This window comes from Acomys minous (assembly GCF_964271855.1).
Source record: "Acomys minous genome assembly, chromosome: 7".
In the NCBI taxonomy this organism is placed as follows: Eukaryota; Metazoa; Chordata; class Mammalia; order Rodentia; family Muridae; genus Acomys; species Acomys minous.
Window position 1 is genome coordinate 50,653,123 of NC_140488.1, and position 23,858 is coordinate 50,676,980.

General features: G+C 42.0%; 2 protein-coding genes across 5 annotated transcripts in view; both read right to left on the reverse strand.

Moving 5' to 3' along the window:
* DRP2 (dystrophin related protein 2) overlaps positions 1-9,814 on the reverse strand; it is a 49,965-nt gene extending 40,151 nt beyond the window's left edge. Inside the window, exons 1-2 of one of the 2 annotated variants that reach the window (XM_084789852.1) lie at positions 9,485-9,814; positions 9,142-9,210 (exon numbers count right to left, since the gene is read on the reverse strand). The gene's annotated coding sequence lies outside the window, so the exon portion shown is untranslated. The other variant, XM_084789853.1, reaches the window with a different exon arrangement.
* CENPI (centromere protein I) overlaps positions 1-23,858 on the reverse strand; it is a 111,186-nt gene that overhangs the window by 7,474 nt on the left and 79,854 nt on the right. The window contains exons 21-22 of one of the 3 annotated variants that reach the window (XM_084789856.1): positions 21,820-22,018; positions 9,144-9,210 (exon numbers count right to left, since the gene is read on the reverse strand). In XM_084789856.1, the coding sequence (XP_084645982.1) occupies positions 9,200-9,210; positions 21,820-22,018 (210 nt within the window). In that variant the 3' untranslated portion in view covers positions 9,144-9,199. Of the gene's footprint in view, positions 1-9,143; positions 9,211-21,475; positions 22,019-23,858 lie in introns of those variants that run through there. The other 2 variants (XM_084789857.1, XM_084789855.1) reach the window with 2 other exon arrangements.

Consider the following 23,858-nt stretch of genomic DNA (forward strand, 5'->3'; position numbering starts at 1 on the left):
ATTTTAACCATGTAACTATATTATGTATTCCAAAGCAGCAATTTTCTCCTTCCTCTCCACTTTCCTTCAAGATGCCATGGAAGCCTGCGATGGCTGGTGCTAGCAGTCAACTTGGTAGAAGCTAGAATCACCGGGCAGGGAGGAATTATCTAGATAAAGAGTAGGCTCTGAGGGCATTGCCTTCATTGCATTAATCAGTGTAGAAAGACCCATTTCAACTGGGGGAGGGACCATTCCTGGTGTGGAGAATCTTGGACTGAATAAAATGGAAAAAGAGAACTGAGCATGCTTTCACCCATCTCTATTTTCTGATTCTTGATGTGAGATGACACGCTGTTTCAAGTCCCTGCTGCCTTGATTTACCTGCTGCCTTGATTTACCTGCTGCCTTAATTAGGGTCTCTAGGGCTGTGATAAAGCAACATGAACAAATGCAATATGGGAAGGAAAGGGCTGATTTAGGTTCCATATCCTGATTCACACACAGTCCCCTGAGGGAAGCCAAGGCAGAATCCTGATGCAGGGGCCATGGAGAAGTGCTGCTTATTGCCTTGCTCCCCATGGCTTGCTCAGCCTGCTTTCTTATAGAACCCAGGACCACCAGCCCAGGAATAGCATCCCCCACAATGGGCTGGACCCTCTCGAATCAATCACTAATTAAGAAAGTGCCCTACAGACCTTCTTATAGGCGAGCTTATGAAAGATTCTTTCTTTCCAGATACATCTAGGTGTGTGTCCAGTTGACAACAAACAACCAGTACTCTTACCATGATGTAATACCTTAACTGTAAGCTGAAACAAACCCTTTCGGAAGCTGGAGAGATGGCTCAGAGGTTAAGTGCACTGACCATTTTTTCAAAGGTCCTGAGTTCAATTTCCAGAAACCATGTGATTGCTCATCTATAATGAGACCTGGTGCCATCTTCTGGCATGTAGGCATACTCCCTGGAGGAATATTGTATCCATATAGGTAAATAAATAAATAAAAACTTTTCTCTTTCACTTATTTTTTCCCAAGTATTTGTTAAAAGATTCATTTTCTTCATTTTATATGTCTGTTTGTATTAGGCATGTGCCAGTACCTGTGGAGGCCAGAGGCATTGGGTTCCCCAAAGCTGGAGTTACAGGTAGTGAGTTTCCTGGTGTGAATGCTGGAAACTGAACTTGGATCTTTTGGAAGAGGAGCAAGTGCTCTTAGCCACTGAGCCATGTCTCTGGCCTCTATCCAAGTGACTTTATCACAGCAACAGAAAAAAGAACTAGGACAAGTCCTTCAGTTCTTTTGGGGGGGAAGTGATGTGGCAACTTTTCCATATCCAAATGAATAACAGTAGCTAGATTCTCTGTCCAGGTATGGTGGTGCATAGCTGAAAATCAGGAGTCTACAGCAGGAGGATTATGCGTATAAGGACAATCTGGGCTACACAGACAGAACCTATCTCAAGGAAAACAACTTACAAAATCACACACACACACACACACACACACACACACACACTTCAATTTTAAAAGATGTATATATGTATTTATATAAATATATGTTCATTCTAACATATGTAATCCTCACAACAATCCTATAAAGCAGTCATTATTTTTGTTGTCTTCAACATGCAATGAGAAAACAGGCACACAGACAGACAGTAACTTGTCTGTCCCATAATGCAAGTTCTTCACCATTACACGATGTTATCTTTGTACATTCTAGAACCCACACTGTGAGGCACTGTTGTAACTGGTCCCTTAGCAATCAGAGGAGGGCAACTGGTTAGAGGAAGAGCAAGGGAAGCAAGAAAGAGTAAAGTAAGTGTGGGGGGGGTGTGCACGCGCGCACACACATTTAGATACAAATACATTCTGTACATGTATGAAAATGCCATAAATTAAATTCACACATATGTAACAACAATAAAGAAAATGAGGCTATCAACTTGAGGGGGGGGGGTAGGGGGAAAATGTAGGATGGGTTCCAGGGAGAGCAACTAGGAAGGGTTGATGGGAGAAAAGAGGGAAGGGAAAGTGATGTAATTCTATTTCAATTAAAAACATTATTTTAGGCCTGGTGTGGTAATGCTTGTCTTTAGTCCCAGGCAAAGACAGGCTTAGTGAGTTTGAGGCCAGCCTGATCTACATAGTAAATTCCAGGACAGCTAGTGCTCTCTAGAGAAACTCTGTCTTAAAAAACTAAAGTCAAATAACAAAACCATAATTTTAAACAATTTTAAGTCTTAGTTAGCTCACAATTTTAGAAGCTATGAATTGAAACAAACAACATGACACTGGCTCAGGCTTTGTCACATCATGCTTGGGGCCTTTGCAACTCCCCATGTGCTTACATTTTTCTTCACCCTATTCATTCTTTCCCCCTCCTACTGATGCCAAGAGGATTCAGCCGTTACAGCCCCACCCTCCTGATCTAAACACATCACTTTCCAAAGCAGAAGCATTGTTGTTAGTATATGTTTGTTTTACATAATGTGTGTATGTATATGCACAAATATATAAATACAACCTGCTGAGTTCATTTTTTTTTTTGTTATTAGTGTGTTATTGGATGGTTTCAGGGCTGATCGATCACTCAGTGCTGGACAACCAGTAGAGGGGCCCATCCCTGGGAGAGGTTAATTTTCCTTCTCCTATCAGCCATTAGTTGCCTATAGTACTTTGTCTAGGGGTGGTATTTACACTGACTTGTGGGTATAAAGGATAGTTTTAGATATTATGCTGGCCTAGCAAAGTGGCAGTGACAGATTCTTTACTAGCCCCAAGGAGCTGGCTAGGTTTCCAGTGCAGGGCATGGTTTCACTCCTACTAACTGGGCCTTGTCAATGCAGACAAATAAACCACAGAGAGGGGGGGGGAGGGAGGGAGGGAGGGAGGGAGGGAGGGAGGAGAGAGAGAGAGAGAGAGAGAGAGAGAGAGAGAGAGAGAGAGAGAGCCAGACCCAGAATGCAATGAGTCTGTCTGAGGCAGTATCAAGCTGACAGACTCAGAAAAGCACTTAAATGTCCTTTGCAGGACTTCGGAGAAATAAATTCCTGGACTGACAAGCTTCTCAGTTTGAGCTCCAAGCTTCCTCACTGTCTAGAGCTCAATCGATACTTTAAAATGAACAAATAAACTCTTTCCACCTAACGCTCGGTGGTTAGAAACTTACACTACAGAGAGAGTTATAGAGATGGACAAGGATGTCGACTGTAGTGTAATGTGAAAGGGCAAAACTGTGCGATTGACTCAAGTGTCCATCAACAGGGGACTGGGCAGTGGTCTCTGCTGAGAGGAAGCACAGCATGATGATGAAGGGCCTAGGCCAAGAGCCAGAGTGTTTGTCTCTGCATCTGGCTTGGCCACTTACTAGCAAAACTCTGCACAAGCTCTCTAACTTTATTGTAGTTCAGTGGCTAGATCTACAAAATAGGGCTAACAAAAAGACTGAGAACGTGTGCCTCCTTTTTTACTGCTACATTGTCTACTAGAAAAACCACATTGTGAGAGGGAATGTGGTTATGCAGTCTCACTTTCGACTGAGGAGAGCAGTGTGGAGTCATGGAAAAGAAATCTATGTCGCATTGTCTTGTTGCAAGCAGTTAACCCTTACGTTCTGTTGTTCAGCTAGTGCAGCCACTCCGACAGGAATGTTATGTAGCTGCTAAAAAGATGTAGCTTTATCTGCCCTGACTCACCAGATGCTGTCTTGATTTGATTTCTGCTCCTATGATAAACACCATAAGCAAAAGAACCTGGGAAAGAAAGGGTTTATTTTTACCTTACAGCTTTTTATGAAGGAGAGACGGCGCAGGAACTCAAAGAAGGAACCTGGAGGCAGTAACTAAGACAGAAGCCATGGAGAAATGCTGCTTTCTGGCTTGCTCGTCCTAACTTTCTTAAATAGGACCCTCTGCGCAGGGCTGCACTGCCCACAGTGGGTTGGATCCCTCCACATCAATAACTAATCAAGAAAATGCCCCCACGGACTTGTTTACACACCATTTTTCCTTTTTTCTTATTTTTTTACTTATTCACTTTACATCCTAGTCAAAGCCCCATCCCTTCTCATCTTCGAGCCCCACCCTCCCTCCTCCCCCTCCCTCCTCCCCCTCCCCCTTCCCCTATTTCTCAGAAAAGGGGAGCTCCCCTTTCTACCCAGCCCAACTCATCAAGTCCCATCAGGACTGAACACATCCTCTTCCCCCGTGGCCTGGCAAGGCAGTCCTGCCTGGGAGTTGAGGCGGGGGAGGGGGGAGTGATCAAAAAGCTGAGAACAATGTCCATGTCACAGACAGCCCCAACTCCCCTTACTTGAGGATCCACATGAAGGCTGAGCTGTGCCACATAACAATCAAAACACTAAATGTACAGAACAAAGAAAAATATTAAAAGCTGCAAGGGAAAACAGCCAACTCACATATAAAGGCAAACCTATCGGAATTACACCTGATTTCTCATCAGAAACCCTAAAAGCCAGAAATAAGGGTCTGGGCAGATGCCTTACAGACACTAAGAGAACACAGATGTCAGCCCTAACTACTATACCCAGGAAAACTTTTAAATCACCATACAGGGAGAAAACAATTTTTAAAAAAATTATTAACAAGGGATGGGATAACAACTGAGATGTAATATGAATAAATCAATAAAATATATTTTAAAAAAGAAAAAAAATATTGATTTATTTTGTGTACAGTGTTCTGCCTGCATGCGAGAAGAGGGCACCAGATCTCATTATAGATGGTTGTGAGTCACCATGTGTTTGCTGAGAACTGAACTCAGGCTCTTTGGAAAAGCAGACAGTGCTTTTAACCCCTGAGCCATCTCTCTAGGCCCCATTCAAACAGTACCTATCCACAAATACAGCCCTACAGAAGATACTGGAAGAAAAATTCCAGACCAATCTTATGAAGGCACTTTCTCTTTTTTAAAATTAATTTTATTTATTTAATCACTTTACAGCCTGATCCCAGCCCCCACCCTCTTCTCCTCCCAGTCCTGCCCTCACTCTCTCCTCCCACCATTTCCTCCTCTCCTTCTTCTCAGAGAAGAGGGCGCACTATAAGATACCAATCCACCCTGGTACCTCAAGTCACAGCAGGAGTAAGCACATATTACAAAGGAACTCTCACAATGAAGGTTTGTTCCTCCAAGGTAACTCTAGTTTGTGTGAAGTTGATAAAAAAAAAAACCTAACTACTATAGATGCCAAAAATATATATTTTAGTCAAAGAAAACAACTGTTAGGGTGGTATGCTTGATAAAAAGTCCAATTTTGTAAATGCATTTACAAATCTATGTGTGAATATGTGCAGAAAGAAAGCCTAGACATACATACAACAAACTGTATATTGACACTTTTGGGGAGCTACACAAGAGAAATTCTTTTTTGTCATGCCCTCCATATTGACAAACCATTTATTATTCTCAGGAGGAAAAAAACATTGAGTTTTAAGGTGAACATGCTTAGGAACTAATAGGATAATGGGGAGTCTTCCTGCAGCTACAGACTCCCTGCCTCAGTCCAAGGTGAGAGTGCATGAGCACCTTGCTTCTCCCAATGTGGCTTTCTACTAGACAGTATGGTAGTTAGAGAGAGGCACCCGTTATGTATGTGGTACTAAAATAATTTCCTGCAGTGTAGCCAATGCCAAGTGTCTACATCACATACACTCGACTTAATGAAGAAATCAAAGAGCCTTCAACTGCCAAAGTGGAAGAGATCTGTGAGGTCATCTAAGAAACCCCTTTATTGGCAGATGGCAACAAGGAAATGTGTTCCTGAGATAAGACCTAGCAAGCACTTTTCAGAAATAAAATGTATTTCCCACTCAAAAGTCTAAAGATATATCCCATGAGTGACAATTTTATTCTAAGAGCCAACTAACTCAAAAAACCCTGGAACTTCATAATTTCTAGTGAGAGTGTAAGTTGGTAAGCAAGGTTGGAGAGGGAATTGATAACATCTCTTAAAGATGCTGCTGCTTATATTTTGTGAGTGGACAATTCCACTCCAGATAATCTTTCGGACAGAAGCATTCACCCAAACTCAACTCCTTAGAAATGAGCACAGAAGCTCTATTGGTCATAGCTGCAAGCTGGAGGTGGCCTAAACATCCATTAGTAACAGAATTGATAGATAAACGTTGGTTGTGCTTATAAATACATTATTGAAAAATGAGAGAATTAGAGCCACATGTTACAATATGGGTAAATTTCACAAGTATAGTATTGACTCTATATACACAAATTGCAGAGTAATACATACACTGAGTACCATTGACATATTTTTAAACACACACATATCATATATACTATACACATGGTAAAGATAAAAGTATGACTAAATAAAGACAAAAACAAACACTAGATCCAGGATAGTGGTCATTGTGGAATGGGGGAGCTTTAATTATGGAAAACTAGATTCTATTGTAATGTCTTTCTTAACCTGGACATCACATCATATATAGATTACATTATATCCATATTATGTCCTTTTATGCTGTTTTGAATGGACAAAACATTTCATAACACAGTGCTTTTAAAAATGCAACAAATCCCATACTAAATGGAAAGCTGATCATTGTCGGATATAACAAGACACTAAATAAATGCAATGTGATAAATACCAATGTTGCATTCAAAATATAAAAGACTGTTCCTTAAATCTTCTTCATTTTCCTGGAACTAGTTCCACAGGAGGGAACCTACTAGAGACTTAACAGTTGGGTGTACTCAGCCAGGCATCAGGAGACAATTTGACATTCAGCCGTTCATTAGCTATAGGAAGGAGGGCAGTTTTAGTCATCTTTTGGATTTGCATATTTAAAAATACAGTAGTGGACTGGATTGCCTTATAGATATTTGTTTTCAGTTGATTGCTTCCTTCAAGTTTTTTGTTTGTCTGGTTGATTAATTGGTTAGTTAGCAGCAACTGCTAAACCCATCCCTGTACAATACTCAAGTGTTTCCCATGTCAAAAAATATTTAGATTTATTTCTATTTCTAGCAGTACTCCTAAGAGCCTTTAATGTACTTTATTTACAATGTCACTCTACAAGAGGACAATTCAGTTAAAAAATCATTTCCAAAACATTTTCCTACTCATACACACACTTTAAAACAGAATCTATTAACATTCTCTGAAAACTGTTGTCCTAGAAAGATTTCCTTACTATTTTATCTGTCAGTGTTTGGAATCATTTGGAAGGATGGTAAGATGGTTCAGTGGGTAAATGTACCTGCTGCCAAGCCTCAGGACCCGAGTTTGATCCCTGGAACCCACATGGTGGATGGAGTAGAACTTCTTTAAAAAGATTTATTTATTTATTTATTTATTATGTATACAGTGCTCTATCTGCATGTACACTTTCAGGCCAGAAGAGGGCATCATATCCCAATATAGATAGTTGTGAGCCACCATGTAGTTGGTGGAAATTGAACTCAGGACCTCTGGACAAGCAGTCAGTGCTCTTAATGGCTGAGCCATCTCTCCAGCCCCCAGAGTAGAACTTTTACAAGTTATCCTCGGACCTCCACATGAAAGTTGTGGCACATCCCTCCGCCCCCCACCATGCACACGAAACAAATGAAAATGTAACATCTCACCTTCATGAATGAGAGCTAACATCACCTCACAAGTATTGTGGCAGATCAAGCAGAAACTTGTGAGCATGCATGATGGGAAGCCTGGGTCCTAAATGTGTTCTGTGCATCTCAATTTGGGGTCTATCCTAAGTTTGCTGCTTCAAGCCAAGCCCCACTTCCTTTAAGTGGCAGAGGATCTGAAAGGTGTTCCTGATGAGAGCTCAGAGCCACCCAGCTCAGGCCTAATCCAGAAAGTACAAGTGTCTTCTTTGTGCCTCCACCTCCTATTAAAGGTTGGCAGGAATCAGCACTTGGAGGCAGAGAAACCTGCTCACCAGGGAAGGAGCAGCTCCATTGTCTTTCAGGGAGCGGATATTCAACTTCCAGTGCTGAGACAGATTCCCTCCAGCCATCTACCCACTCCAATCGCAAAAGAAGAATCTGCTGAGGTTTCTGGCTTCCTCTGGACTGTCTTGGAAGGTGACTTACTTGGGAGTCTTGAATTTAGAACCAAAGATTCCTTTGAGAAAGTCCATACATGAAGATTTTTAATGCCTTTGTTCTTTTGAACAATTGAAAGGAAAGCAGAAAAATATAGTTTAGGGTTTTTTTCTGACTGTATGTGCCGTGTTCTCAAGAGAAGCTAACACTAGATCTCTGCTCCTAAGATGTCTTCTCCCAGCCCCCAGACACTTCACCTGCTTGCAACCCATGAGCTCTGTCCCTATGTACCTATCAAAAGAAAGAGAAACCATATTTAGCTATGCAGTCCCAGGCCCCTGTATCAGGTTAGGGTATTTAGCCTAAGGCTAGGAGAAGCAGGAATGTATAAGGAAATGGGGTGTTGGACTCTAGAGAAGTAAGCTGTATTTCAAATCAGTCCAAACTATGCTCTGGAGAGGTAAAGGATGCCGCCGAGTTTCAGGTACAGAGAGAGAATCAGAAAACAGAACAGACGATGGGGAAAGTGCATCAGGGAAAATGACGGGGGTGGGGGGGGGTGGGGGGGGTGTCAGGAACTCGGTGCAGAGATGCCATGAGCCCTTCACCTGGGTCTCTGAGGCCTGAGCCCAGTTTACTTCAGGGAAGAACTCCTGTGTCCTGGCTCCTGGCCAGAATACTCATTTGCTCAGAAAATTGGAGGTTCAGTGTTTTCAGTGTTGCCTCTCTTCTCTTTCCAGCAAATGCTTTCCACACACACCCCTTCCCTCTCACCAGCAAATGTACCCTTAGACAAAAAGCACGTCATTGAAAAAAAATCTAAGATAAATACACACCCCATTCCTATCAACAAAACAAGCCATGCACCTTCCTCTTATTCATCTTTAGATCACAATTGCTCGAATTGTCTTGAGTTACTATTTGTGGGTCTCTTTTTTCCTCCTTCATGAATCCAATCAGTGGCTACTTCCTTAGAAGCATTTTTAATGCAAGTTTTCCCCCAAAGGCATACACAGGCAGACAAGAACATTGCACACAGACACCCCCTTAGACAGTACCCTTGAAGCTTCCCTTCTTTCAGCCAGCTGAACGAGGGCGAGGCTTGGAAATAATTTCTCTGTTGGCCTACCTTCTGATTCCGTCAGGTCTGCGAAGCAGGCGTTAGCTGGAAAGCTGGGAGGCCGGGGCTAGGCTGCCTCTGTGAATCAGCAAAGAAGTCCCTCAGACAGGGATGCCGACAGCTGCTGTGTGCACACTCTCCCTCTGTCTCTCCCACCTCCCTGTCCTCCTCCTCCTCCTCCTCCTCCTCCTCCTCCTCCTTCTATTCCTCCTCCTCCTCCTCCTCCCCTCTCGGAGCTGCTCTGTGTTGCTATGCAATCATCACCGGGACCAACAGCACCGTTCCGATCTCCGCCAAAGATACCCTTGACTGGACAAATGCTGAGAGAGCAAGGACAGTTTTATAAAACTACCAGAGCCTTTGTCGCTCTCGGAGATTTCGATTCATTAGAAGCAGAAGAGCAAAGCGGAAGAGCCTGAAAAGCAGAGGGAGAGAGGGGGAGAAGGAGGAGAGGCTTCCAGTGGGAGGAGGAGACAAAAGAGCCCCGGAGATCATCAATACGAGCTGCTGGGCTGAGGCGAAGTGTCTAGCCCCCGACTTCCACATACCCAGCCCAGAGCCAAAAGCAACTTTGGAGCCAGCAACTGGCAGGGGCCCCTCAGTAGCCCGTCCAGGATTAAATTTCTGTGCTGAAACCCTCTGCTCTAACAATTGTCGTTGGTACTCAAGGTACAGTGTTGGGCACAGCTCAGTCGGCCAGTGACCTCTGAGTTCTTGTAGTTACTCCCTCTTAGACCTTCAGTGTGTGAAACTCAACAAGTAAAGGAAAGAAAAGGGATTTTGAATAATTTAAGAAAATAAAGTTCCTTCCTGGCTCGCTTCACTGACTACCCCACTCACTGTCACCAAATTTGTCCACACCAGCTCTCAGTCTTTTAACTGTTAAAGGTTTACCTCCCAAACACCCCCAACAGATCTGGATGCAGGTTATTATATTCCGTTACTGAGGGCTCAGTACACTTCAGGTCACTTAATACATATTAAGTGAATGAACAGTGAATGAATGGCTGGGTAAAGGCAGAGAGAAACCTCTCGCTGGCCATCATCCTACCCAAAAGAGACTAACGCTTCAAGCCCTAGCAGCTTCAGGTCTTGGCAAAGGGTCTCCTTTCCTCCCTCTGCTTCTGAGAACTGAGGATGTATGGGAGAAAGGGACTGGATTGGGGTGTTACTGAACTCCCCTGAGGATGGGAAACTCCATGCCCTCTGTTGGCATTGAAACGTAAAACAAAATGCTTCTGGATTTGTGGGATCTGGGGCTGGTGTTAAAATGTCCAAAGGACTGAACTATTACAATGACTATTATTATTGTTGTTGTTGTTATTATTATTATTATTATTATTATCATGTTTTACAGTTGTACTTTCTTTAGTTTGTAATTTATTTTATTTATTCATTTTATTAGGTATGGATACAATATTGTGCCTGCATGTACACCTGCAGGCCAGAAGAGGGCGCTAGATCTCATTACAGATGGTTGTAAGCCACCATGTGGTTGCTGGGAATTGAACTCAGGACCTCTGGAAGAGCAACCAGTGCTCTTAACCTCTGAGCCATCTCTCCAATCCCTATTTTGTAATTTATTAAATGAAAAAACGTTTTTAAAAATGTGTTTGTTTGAGGCAGAGGCAGGCGAATCTCTCTGAGTTCAAGGCCAGCCTAATCTACAGAGTGAGTTCCAGGACAGTCAGGGATACACAGAAAGAACCTGTCTCAAAAAAACAACAAGCAAACAACCTCCCCTCAAAAAAAAAAAAAAAAGAAAAAAAGAAAAAAGAAAAAAGAAAAAGAAAAAAGAAATTTCTGGCTTCACGAGATGGCTAAAATAAGGCCTGATCTCTTCAAAGCAAACAAAATGGGAACTCACTGCCCATCCCCAAATCTATCTGTCTGTCTGTCTGTCTGTCTGTCTGTCTGTCTGTCTCTCTATCTATCTATCTATTTTTAATATTATATATGTGTGAGTGGTTTGCTTACATATATGCATGTGTACCATGTGTATGTGGGTTGCCGGTGGAGGCCAGAGGAGGGTGTCAGGTTCCCTAGAACTGGAGTTAGGGATGGTTCTAAGCCATCATGTGGGTACTGGGAACTGAATCTGGGTCCTCTGCAAGAGAAGTAAGTGCCCTTAACAATAGAGGCATCAGGCCCCAGCCAGGCACAGGAAGGGTCACTGGTTTCTGGGCTTGGTTCAGCAAAGTGCTTGCTACAAGCATGAGGACCAGATTTTGATTTCTAAAAACCATGCAAAAACGCCCAGGCAGTAACAAGCTTCTGTAAACAAAGTGATGGCAAGATGGGCAACAGACACAGTGAGAGGTTGCTGGCCAGACAACTTGCCCTCTTGGCAAAGTTCCAAGACAATGAGAAACCCTGTCTGAAACAAGAAATGAAAGGCACAGAACCTAACCCATGAGACTGTCCTTTGACCTACACCAAGACCTATCCCAATCCCCCGCCCCAAACACAATCTTGCATAGATACGCCCACACAAACACGCTGTGCTGGTTTATTTTGTTGTTGTTATTGTTTTGTTTTGTTTGTCAAATTGTTACAAGCTAGAGTCATCTGGGAAGGGGCGGGGGACACCAGTCAATAAAGGGATTGCCTCCATCAGAGGCAAGGGAGTCTGTAGAACATTTTTCTTAATTAATGATTGCTGAGGGAGGGCCCAGCCCACTGTGGGCTGTGCTTACCTCTGGGAAGATGAATGTGGCTTATATACAAAGGCAAGCCTAGTGAGCTGTGGAGAGCAAGCCAGTAAGCAGCATTCGCCACAGTCTCTAGTTCCTGCCTCCAGCTTGCAGCCTTGGCTTCCTCTGACAAAGGACAGCAACGTGTAAGTCAAATAAGCCTTCCCTTCCCAAGTTGCTTTTGAGCTCTTACCCCAGCTATAGAAAGCAAATGAAGGCAAGCCCTACCACCAATGAACACAGAGTGCCTGGCTTCAGAGGAGCTGTTGAGAACGAGTTCAACTTCAATGAGTGTGCCTTCACCAAAACTTTTCCTCACTAGCCAGCACCACCCAGGCCTGCTTGTGGACCTGGTCATGGTTTTACCACTACCTCCACACCTGGAGCCTCAGGAGTCTTTTACAACTGCCTGGGAATGACTCTGAAGAAGTGATAATTAGAAAGAAAAAAAAAAAGAGGAGAGGGAACGTTCCGGGAATGTGTTTTGGCTGGCATGGACATAGAATGAAAACGCAGACAGACAGTAAACACAGGGAGCACGACTCACTGCTGACCCTTGGCACCACTTCACTGGCACACCCCACAAAACCACAGCCACGGTCTAAGGGAGGGAGCCTGATGGGGTACATGCTCTTCTCTTTGATGGCGCTTGGACTTGCCCAGGTCACAAGAAGCACTTGTAATAATCTTTTACATTTCTCTTTCCTGTTTCTAGAGGAAGCATTCAGACTGCAGATCAAAAAATACAGGGTCTGTCTCTGTGAAAACAAACCCATAGAGTTCATCTGGTGGATGCAACAAACTGCTTCCTGAAATGTCTTTCTCAGAGAGTAGTATAGCAGAAAGGTTCTGTCTTCCTTGCTCTTTAGATTAAGGATTCTGAGGGTCCTTGTGAGACAGAAAACATTATGCTGCCATTGGCCAGTGTCTTATTTTTCTCATTGCTGTGACATAATACTTGACAAAGCAATTTACAGAATGAAGGGGGCTGGGGAGATGGCTCAGCAAGTAAAGTTGTCTGCAGTTAATCTTAACAACTTAAGTTCAGTCTGGAGACCCTGTGATATAACAGTTATCTGTGAGACTGGAACATTCCATCCTGAGGGGAAACTCTTTAAACAGAAAGGTAGACCAATCAAAATAGATTCAGGAAGTCCCTGAAACCAAACAGATTGACTAGAACCCTCCCTGCCAGAGTAAGCAGAGCCAATCTGCAGAGGCTCAGCCCACTGGAGCCGTCAGGAAGCCTCAGACAAGCCGAGCAGCAGAGAAGACTCTGATACCAGACCACCTTTGTGGAAGAAACAGAAACCAACTGAGATGCCCGGAAGAGGTTTAGATCAACTGAAGCACATGGAAAGGACACTATCCAACTCGTTGAGCTACCTGCAGGCTGCACAGTGTGCTCCCAGGTCCCTAGCTTTGTGAACTGTCACCGTGCTGAGATGGGCTTTAGTGATGCAACTTGTCTTTGTGTAATTTCTGCTCCTATAAGTGACTGCTCACCTATACTCCTATAAGTAACTCCGATAAAAGTCACTGGTTCACCAAGTTAGACTTAGGTGGTAACTGCACTTTGGTATGTTTTAGACTTCCTACCTGGGGTGAGTAGATATGTGTGTTGTACCTCCTCAAGAAAAGTTGTGTCCCACAACAGACCCACATAGTAGAAAGGGAGAACTGACTCCCTCAAATTGTTCTCTGACCTCGTCACGTGTGTGTACTCCCTTATACACAAGATAGATAGATAGATAGATAGATAGATAGACAGATAGATAGATATAGATAGACAGGTAGATAGAGTTAACAAAAGAAGGAATAGGATTATTTTGACTCACAGTTTAAAGATGTATTCCATCATGGCAGGAGATACACGGTAGCAGGGCTATGAAGAAGTTGGTCCAGGATCAGGAAACAGAGCAATGAATACTACTGCCCAATTCACCTTCTCCTTTCTATTCAGTCCTGGATTTCGTCCATGAAATGGTACCATCTACATTTAAGGTTAATCCTCCCACTTCAATTAACCCCATTTAGAAATTCTCTTACAGTCATATCCAGAGGTTTGTCTCTTAGGTGATTCTCAATCCTGTTGACAATATTACCAACACAACTGGTAACACTTAAGATGATGATAGTGATGATGACAATTGTTGAACATTTGCTATTATCTAGGCACTGCTTGAATTGTTTTGCTCTGTTTATCTTCACAGCAAATAGTTTTTATTAATACTTTCATTTTACAGTACAAGTATTATGACACAGTAACATTAAGTAATAACCCAAGCAATCCCAAGGTCACATAACTAATAAATTATGAGCATAAGGCTTAACTTAGACCTTACTGGCCAATGCCTACATGATTAACCATGAAACTTATATAGCTTTTATGTCCTTAACCAAGGCCTAATCCAGATGTGAAAAGGGAGAAAGTTCCAGTAGAAGCTAAAGCTGTGGAACCATAAAAGGAATGGAAGCCTGTGCTAAAGAATGAATTAAGAATTATAAGCAAGAAGGTGATGTAATCAGATTTTGTTTTTAGCAACACCCAGTGGCTTTTATTCACAGAACCATTACTGAAAATCTCTCATACCTTGAGTTCTGTGCAGCAACACAAGGCCATACCAAAAATAAAATTCTGAAATGACTTTCAAGTTGTTCACAGTAAAATAAGTGAGGTAGCCAATGAGACAAACACAGTAGAGTGATGAGCATAATGAAGGCTGGATTGAAGAAGATAATGGCCAGAAGAAATTTGGGGTACAGTGTAGTATCCATCTGTTGAGGGCATGAAGCAGGGCAGTGGGCATGATGGTGGAAAAACAGGCACTTGGCACCATCATGGAAAAGTGTATTTTGTTCCCCCAATGGATCTTCTTCATGCCCTTTGGGCATGGAAGAACTGGTATAGTTAGTTTCCATTGTCTTTTGCCATTCCATGGCTTTCTTCATTGGCTCCATGACCAACTTTACCAAAAGTCCTGCTTCAGCTCATTTCTATTCTTCCTAAATACCCAATGCCAGGCATTTGTATCAGCAAATAATCTCTTTCCTTTACTGAAAAGGTAGATGGTCCCTCTGCAAAAGTTTGTTCCTCATATTTTCATTATTTTACCCAATATATTTTATTCAAGAACAGATGTAACAATTAGTGTGATGGGTCTCTTATTATTGCCTTTTATATTCCTCTTTAAAGTTTTTATTAACTTATTCAGATTACATCTCAAATGTTATCCCCTTGCTTGTTTCCTCCTGTTCCTCACTTCTCACCTCTTTCACCCTATTCTGCTCCCTCAGGTCTGTGATATGAGGGGGACCTTCTCCTCCATCATATGGTCACATCATATCAAGACTCATCTTGGTAGTCTGCTTATTCTTTCTCTAAGTGTTACCAGGCCTCCCCACCAAGGGGAAGTGGTCAAATATGGGGCAACAGAGTTCATGTCAGAATAAATCCCCACTCTCCACACAACTGTGGATAATGTTCTGTCCATTGGCTAGATCTAAGTAGGGATTCTATATTTACTGCATGTATTGTCTTTGGTTGGTGCAGTAGTTTGAGCAGACCTCCCTGGGTCCAGATCCGCCAACAATAATGGTCTCTTCATATGTTTCTAGGACCCTCTGGATCCTTCTATTTCCCCATTCTCCTATATTTCTCTTACCTAGAGTTCCAGTAGGATGTCCTCGTATCTATCCAAATCTCCTGGTATGTGAAGACTTTCATGGGACACACCTTTTGGGCTCATGCCCAATTATAAGTGAGTATATACCATGTGAGTCTTTCTGCTTCTGGGTTAACTCACTCATTAAGATAATTTCTAGTTCAATCCATTTGTCCACAAACTTCAGGATTTCCTTGTTTTTAATAGCTGAGTAGTATTACATAGTGCAAATGTACTATAGTTTCTTTATCCATTCTTATACCGAGGGACACTTAGGCTGTTTCCAGGTTCTGGTTATTATGAATAAGGCTGCTATGAACATGGTTGAGCAAATTTTCTTGTTGTGTGCTGGAGCATCTTCTGGGTATATTCCAAGGAGTAGAATAGCTGGGTCTTGAGGTAGCCCTATTCCCAGTTTTCTAAGAAAGCGCCAGATAGATTTCCAAGATGATTGTACAAGTTTGCATTCCCACCAGCAATGAAGGAGTGTTCCTCTTTCTCCACATCCTCGCCAGCATGTGGTGTCGCTTGAGTTTTTAATCCTAGTCATTCTGACCTCACATCTTCTTACAGTCTTCCTTTTCCATCATCTTGAGACAACTCAAAATTAATTCTCATCCCTGAGGTCAGTACCCCTACTCTTACAGCATTCTCTCTGTATCACCTCTAAGTATCACTCTCCTACCTCTCCCTGTTCCACATCTCTTTTTATTATCTTCATCTCCTTAACTGCCTCTAATACTTTCCTTGTTGCCTGAAAACATGAGAGGCTCAGCAGTTTGTTGACTCCTGTGATCTGAAAGTAGAAATCATATCTATCCACTAGAGAACGTCCCCCAGCACATCCTACACATGTCACATGTACAGCCAGGTTAAGGCGGTGTCACTGACACAGCTGGAAAATGTTTGGAGGGAAGAAGCATCATCAGAGAAAAGAACTCCCAGGTGTCAGGTAAGCCTGAAAAGTGAAAAGTAAGGCTAAAACTGGAGCAGACAAAAAATAATTGTAAGTCTTTATTTATTATCTGTGAAATGTCTCCTGACATTATTTTATCATATAGAAGAGATTCTTTCGAAGGAATGAAAAGTGCACGCAGCAAAAATCAAAATGACTAGCAGAGAAACAGACAAAAGGAAAATATCTTGGGGCAGTCAAGATTAATAGGGATTGAATCTCCATACCTGATCTCAAGCTCTACTATAGAGCAACAGTAATTAAAACAGCATGGTACTGGCACAGCAATAGGCTGGTAGGTCAATGGAATCGAATTGAAGACCCAGAGATGAAACCGCACACACATATGGTCACTTATTTTTGACAAAGAAGCCAAATCTATCCAATGGAAAAGGATAGCATCTTCAACAAATGGTGCTGGTCTAACTGGATGTCTACATGTAGAAAAATGCAATTAGACCCATATTTGTCACCATGTACAAAATTCAAGTCCAAGTGGATCAAAGACCTTAACATAAAACCAGAGACACTAAATCAGTTAGAGGAAAAGTGGGGAAAAGCCTGTAACACATTGGCACAGGAGACAACTTCCTGAACAGAACACCAACAGCCCAGACCTTAAGGTCAACAATTAATAAATGGGACCTCATGAGGCTGAGAAGCTTCTGTAAGGCAGGAGACATTGTCAACAGAAAAAAGCAACAGCCTACAGACTGGGAAAAGATCTTCACCAACCCTTCATCTGACAAAGGTCTAATATCCAAAATATATAAAGAACTCAAGAAATTAAACTCCACCAAACCAAATAACCCAATTGAGAAATGGGGCTCAGAACTAAACAGAGAATTCTCAACAGAGGAATATCAAATGGTTAAAAAACACTTAAAGAAATGCTCAACCTCCTTAATCATCAGGGAAATGCAAATCAAAACAACTCTGACATTCCATCTTACACCCATCAGAATGGCTAAGATCAATAATTCAAGTGACACCACATGCTGGCAAGGATGTGGAGAAAGAGGAACACTCCTTCATTGCTGGTGGGAATGCAAATTAGTACAGCCACTTTGGAAATCTATCTGGTGCTATCTCAGAAAACTCGGAATAGGGCTTCCTCAAGACCCAGATACTCCTCTCCTTGGAATATACCCAGAAGATGCTCCAGCACACAACAAGAAAATTTGCTCAACCATGTTCATAGCAGCCTTATTCATAACAGCCAGAACATGGAAATAGCCTAAATGTCCCTCAGTAGAAGAATGGATAAAGAAACTGGTACATATACACTATGGAATACTATTCAGCTATTAAAAACAAGGAATTCCTGAAATTTGTGGACAAATAGATTGAGCTAGAAATGATCATAATGAGTGAGTTAAACCAGAAGCAAAAAGAGTCAAATGGTATATACTCACTTATATCGAGACACTAGCCCAAGCGGCATGACCCATGAAAGTCTTCATGTACCAGGAAAGTGGGTCAGAAGGGCAGACATCCTACTGGGACTTTAGGTGAGAGAAGCATGGGAGAATGGGGAAATAGAAGGATCCAGAGGGTCCTAGAAACCTACAAGAACATTATGACACACGGATCTGGGTCAAGGGATCCTGCTCAAACTATGGCACCAGCCAAGGACAATATAGGCAGTAAACTTCGAACCCCTACCCAGATCTAGCTGATGGACAAGACATTCTCCACCGTTGAGTGGAGAGTGGGGTCTGACTTTCACACGTACTCTGGTGCCCCATATTTGACCACGTCCCCTGAATGGGGAGACCTGGTGGCACTCAGAGGAAGGATAGCAGGCTACCAAGAAGAGACTTGATACCCTATGAGCATATACAGGGGGAATAGGTCCTCCTCAGTCACAGTCATAGGGGGGGAGTAAGGGGAAAATGGGAGGGAGGGAGGAATGGGAGGATACAAGGGATGGACTAACAATTTAGATGTAATATGAATAAATCAATAAAATATTTTTAAAAGATTAATAGGGATTGAAATGAGACAAGGAGTGATAACTACAGGAGGAAGAGATTTTTTTTTTAATCACGTGTGGATGATGTAGATGAAGAAAGCAACAGGCTGGGAGATATGTTGTAACTTTAGGAAGGTAGTCTCTCACAAGGCTGAAAAGGCTGGCTTTTATCACTGGAGTTAGGGACTAATACACTGAAGAAGTAATGTTCCAGTCACTGCTCTGAATGCTTTGTTGGGGTTTGCTGAACATCTCAAGATGCAGAACTCATTTTACACACTTGACTACCTCCCACCCGCTTCTCCTGTTCTTCAAGCTTCTGCTAAACCAGAGCCAGCAGCTGGGGTGTTACATAACCAAATAGTATGTTCTATTTATGTTCTCAAATATATTCCATTTAGACCCAAACCTCTCAATCTGCAGTTAAAGTGGTAGAAAGAACGTTGAATCAAGAGTCAAAGGACAAAGGTTCTAACCCCAATTTCATTACAGAATGAGCCTTTGATATTTTTTTTGATTCTTCACCAAAATATAGGTAAATAGCTTCCCTATTTACTTCCTTATGTGGGCAATCCAATAGAACAGTAGCTGTGAATATACAGGGGATATATTGAAATTGTAAAGTGCTCTTCAAATGTAAGAGGCTATTGTTTCCATAGCTTCAAGCCCTAGTGGTTTCTCTCTCTTAAAAAGGACACAAAGACCTATAGTAGATTACAGCAGCCGAGAAATGTGCCAGGAATGTGTTTAGCTCCTGGTTTCTATCATGTATCTGATACTATAGTCCTTTCACTAACTGGGCTAACCACTCAGTTTCAGATCATCCTTCATAGTATCCACTCCCCCCGCCCAGCCCACACTGTTAGACATGTGCACATTCCCCAGCAACCTTGCCCATGTAAGCTTCCAGGATAAGGTGTGCAACTCAATAAGCTACAGGCTCTCTGGGCTAGAAAGACCTGCTATTGATTTGTACTTTCATTGTGTTCAGGTTGATGAGGCAAGGCAGGCACCTGCACCGAGAGAGTAAGGGGATTAATATTTTAGAGGATTACATCTTGTGCCAAACGCAGCAGAGAGCACTTGATATCTGTTACCTCTCGTAATGCTTACAACACTCTAGCGAGGCAAGGATTGTTATCCCCAATTTTACACAGAAGGCACCAGCAATTGCAAGAGGTTAAGCAACTCCGTTCAAGTTCATAAAGCTAATAAGCAATGCGAGCTTGGATTCCATCCCAAATCTACCTAACTCCAAAGATGGTGCTCTTTTCACTTCTCCATTTCCAGACAAGATTACAATGTTAAAGAAAAGCGGAGGGGGTGGGGCATGTCATAAGACTTACTTCATCATTTTAGGCACACTTGATCTCACATATTGCCATTATATCTGGCAAATACTTTGGCCACCAACTGGTAAAGGACCCCTTCCAGGATGCCTTTAAAACCTGACATTTCCCTGAAATATAAAGCAAGCCTGGGCCTAACCACAAGAGTTGTTTGTCTTTTACATCTTGTAGTGAACTCTAGATGTAGAGACAATGTGATAGTTTCAATGTGAAAAACTGTCATAATAAAAAGTTGCCCCATACATTCCTGCCTTGCCAATAACCAACCAAACACTGAGCTACCACATTGACTCCATCTTAAATTTGACCTTAGATTTCATTTACAGGAGTAGGCTGTCAGTAGTTACCTCCTTAATATACTTTGAGGAAGGCTGACTCATCAAAATTACTTCCCACACTGGCCCTGCCACGGTGCCTACAGTTCCTGATTAGTCACTTCCTTCTAGTTAAGGAACCTGTCAAAATGTAACTACTACCTTAAGTTGCTACACACTACACACATTAGTTTGTCGCCTTCTTTGTAATCACCAGACTTGAGACAGCAAATGATTTCAAAGGGGGAAGAGCCAATGTGATATACACTGCACAAGTACAGTCCAGCAGGTTCAGGTCAATGAGATAATGGTGCAAAGCCTACACACCCAAGCAGTATTCAACTTAAAATAATACTAACCTGGAAAATGATCCTAAAAGAGTTCAACAAAGCCTAAATATTTACTTGACTAACACTCCAACACTTTCCTATCGCCGTATAATTTGATGGTTTTCAGTGTGTTTAGGGTTATATTACTACAACCAAACATTTTGTTTGGCATCTTTAAACAAAAGTCTAAGTCCATTGGACACACAGACCAAACCAAATGTGTGGATAAAAACAAAATTATAAATTAATAATTTTAATAAGTGGGAAATAGTTCCAGGTCACAGAAAAGGGAGATTCATCATCTTTCATCTCTCAATTTCTATCTCTCTGTCTCTGTCTCTGTCTCTCTGTCTCTCTGTGTCTCTCTCTCTCTCTGTCTCTGTCTCTCTCTCTCTCTCTCCCTCTCTCCCTTCCTCTCTCTCTCTCTCTCTCTCTCCCTTTCTCAATTCTTCCCTCCTTCCCTCTCTCCCTCTTTCCCTCCCTGCCTCTTGCTTATCTTGATCACCTTTTGAGACAAGGTCTTGCTCTGTAGTCTACAGCAGCCTGAAATGTAAACCAAGTTAACTTAAAGCTTGCAACAATCCCCCTGCATGAGCCTTCAGAGTGCATCTATCTAGCTGAGCAGTCTTTCTGTAAGGGGTCATGTGACACATAACACAGCAGAAACAGGATCATGAGTCATGGTACTAAGTCTAAGTATAAAATGGGATTTTCTTTAAAAATACATTTGGTACATTTTAAAAAACATGTTAGGAAATTTTTATTTTAAGTCAGTACTGTGTTTTTATATATTATACTAAATTCTGCATATCTCACTGAGAAAGAAATACCTCTTTTGCTCTAGTTTGTACAATTTTTTAATATTTCATCCATAGCTGTCTCCAAAATTTCCAAATCTAATATCAGTCATTTCTCATCTCCTCCACACCCCTTGGAGTTCTGAGCCACCAATAATTCAATTTATATCTCAATAGAGTATACTATAATAGACATTTTACACATATTGTGATCCTTTGTGTCTGGATTCTTTCACTTAGCATAATGTTGCAAAAGTCTTCCATATTGTACCAGGCATCAGTATTTCATTCCTTCTAAGGCCAAATAGTGTTCCTTTTTATGAGTATACCACATCTTTTCTTTGACAGCCTTATATACATCTGCAATGAACTTCGATCCTTATCACTCCCTGTTATTCTGTCTTATTTTCCCTCCTTATCCCACTGAGCCTTTCTTCTTCATAACAAGTCCTCCTCTTATACTTTCACATTTATTTTCTGTGTAACCCACTTTGTTCAAATAGGGTTGCCTGTGTGAGCATGAGTGGGAGGTGATTTACAGGAGCATAGGTAATTTACCAGTGGCAACACCACTTGAGAAAGTGGCACCCTTTACCCTCACCACCATTACCTGCCAAACATCTTGATGAACTCTTCCTCCTTCCTTGAGGAACGTTGACTAGCCCAATCTTGTTCATGTGATCACAACTGTGGTACTTTCTTGAGTTCACTGGCCACATCGTGTCCAAGAGATACTGTTTTGCATCAGTCCACTCTATCCTTTGGTTCGTACTTTCTTTCTGTCCCCTCTTCCTTGATGTTCTCTGAACCTTGGATGGAAGAATAATTTAAATATAAAGATAAGTATAGGGGATGGCAAGATGACCCAGCAGGTAAAGACACTTGCTGCCCAGCCTGATGACCTGAGTTTGAGCTCCAGAATCCACATTGTGGAAGGAGAGAATTGCCTGCCCCAAGTTGTCCTCTGACCTCTACACACAGGCTGTGGCATGCTCCCTGTCCCCAAGTAATACAAGTAATTTTTTAAAAGATAAGTAATTAGAAGGCAGTTTGAGACCATGTCGACTTAGCAGAATAATAGTAGTAAGTTCTCGCCTAAGGCCATGTCCATCATGAGTTCGTGGCCAGATTTATAATATCAAGTACAAGGTCACTACTGTGGAGCAAGTCTTAACTACAATCAGAAAGATGGTGGTTAGCCAGGCATTTGTGTCACTATTTCATCCATGAGTATATTTTGCCAGGATGGTTGTTACTGTAGTTCACAGGGGATAAGAATTTTGGTTATTTTTCTCCCCCTATACCCTATAGTGTCTTATAGAACTATGAAAACTAGCCATTGGAGAGGAAGCCTCCGGGTCAATACAGCTTTATCTCTCCATGTCCTGTAACGAAACTGAACACTGTCTTCAGCAGCATGATCTTACCATTAATTTCTGGTGGGCAACCAAGACCAATAGCATGGCCTAAGTAAACATTTTATTTTATTCGTTTGTTCATTCATTCATTCATTCATTCATTATAGACATTTGGGTTATTTCCATGTTTTCATTACCATGAATATGACAAATATCCATATACAAGTTTTTGTGTGGACACGTTTTCACTTTTTGTTAACAAGGTTTTGCTATTAAATTATGTTGGCATTAAACTCACCATGTTTCTGCTTCAATCCCTTAAATGCTGGGAATATAGATTTGGGCCATTAAACTCAGCTTGCTTTCACTTGCTTCAAGTATATACATAAGAAGAAAATCTCAAAATGACCAGTTAGCTGAGTGTAGTGGCGCGGTCCATTAACCCTAGCAGAACAGGGAGATGGACCTCTGTGAGGTTGAAGCCAGCCCAGTCTACGCAGCCAGTTCCAGATCAGCCAGAGCTACACAAAGACACCCTGCCTTAAGAAAACTACTGGGGGTGGGTTGATACTCATGAAGGGGGGCTATCCCCTTCTCTGAGAAGGGGAGGTTGGGAGAGGGTAGGGGTATAAAGGCGGGACTGGGAGGAAAGTAGAACATGGGCTTCAATCAAGCTGTAAAGTGGTAAATAAATAGATACATACATACATACATACATACATACATACATACATACATACATACATAAAGACTTGGATGAAGACTAGAGATGTAGGTCAGTGGCAGAGCAATTGCCTATCATGTGCGAGGCCCTGAGTTCCATCACCATCACTTTAAAAATAAGGGAGGGGGGAGAAGAGCAAGAATATAATTTCTGTACTGTGTGGTAATTCTAGGTTCAACATGCCGAGAGCTACTGAGCTTTGTAGCAAAGTGTTTGTACCTTTTTATATTCTCACCAGCAAGTACAAGGATTCAAGTCTCTCTGTATTGGATATATACTGTCTTTTACAGTATAGCTAACCCTGCTTCTTTTTAGATATTAAATAGAAATCCTCCTCTCTTTTTTGAGGGTGTAATATTTATTTACAGTGTATAGGTGGATTTCTGGGCATATGGCTGATATGCACTTTAGGCCATCCAGGACATGGACCAGCTGAGTGGATGAGGTTTGTGGGGCTGATCAGCACATCAGGAAGGACATTATCCATATCAAATACTGTCAACACCAAGCCAGATTATATTTTATTTTGTTTTACTGTATTATTTTATCGATATGTATGCCTGTGTA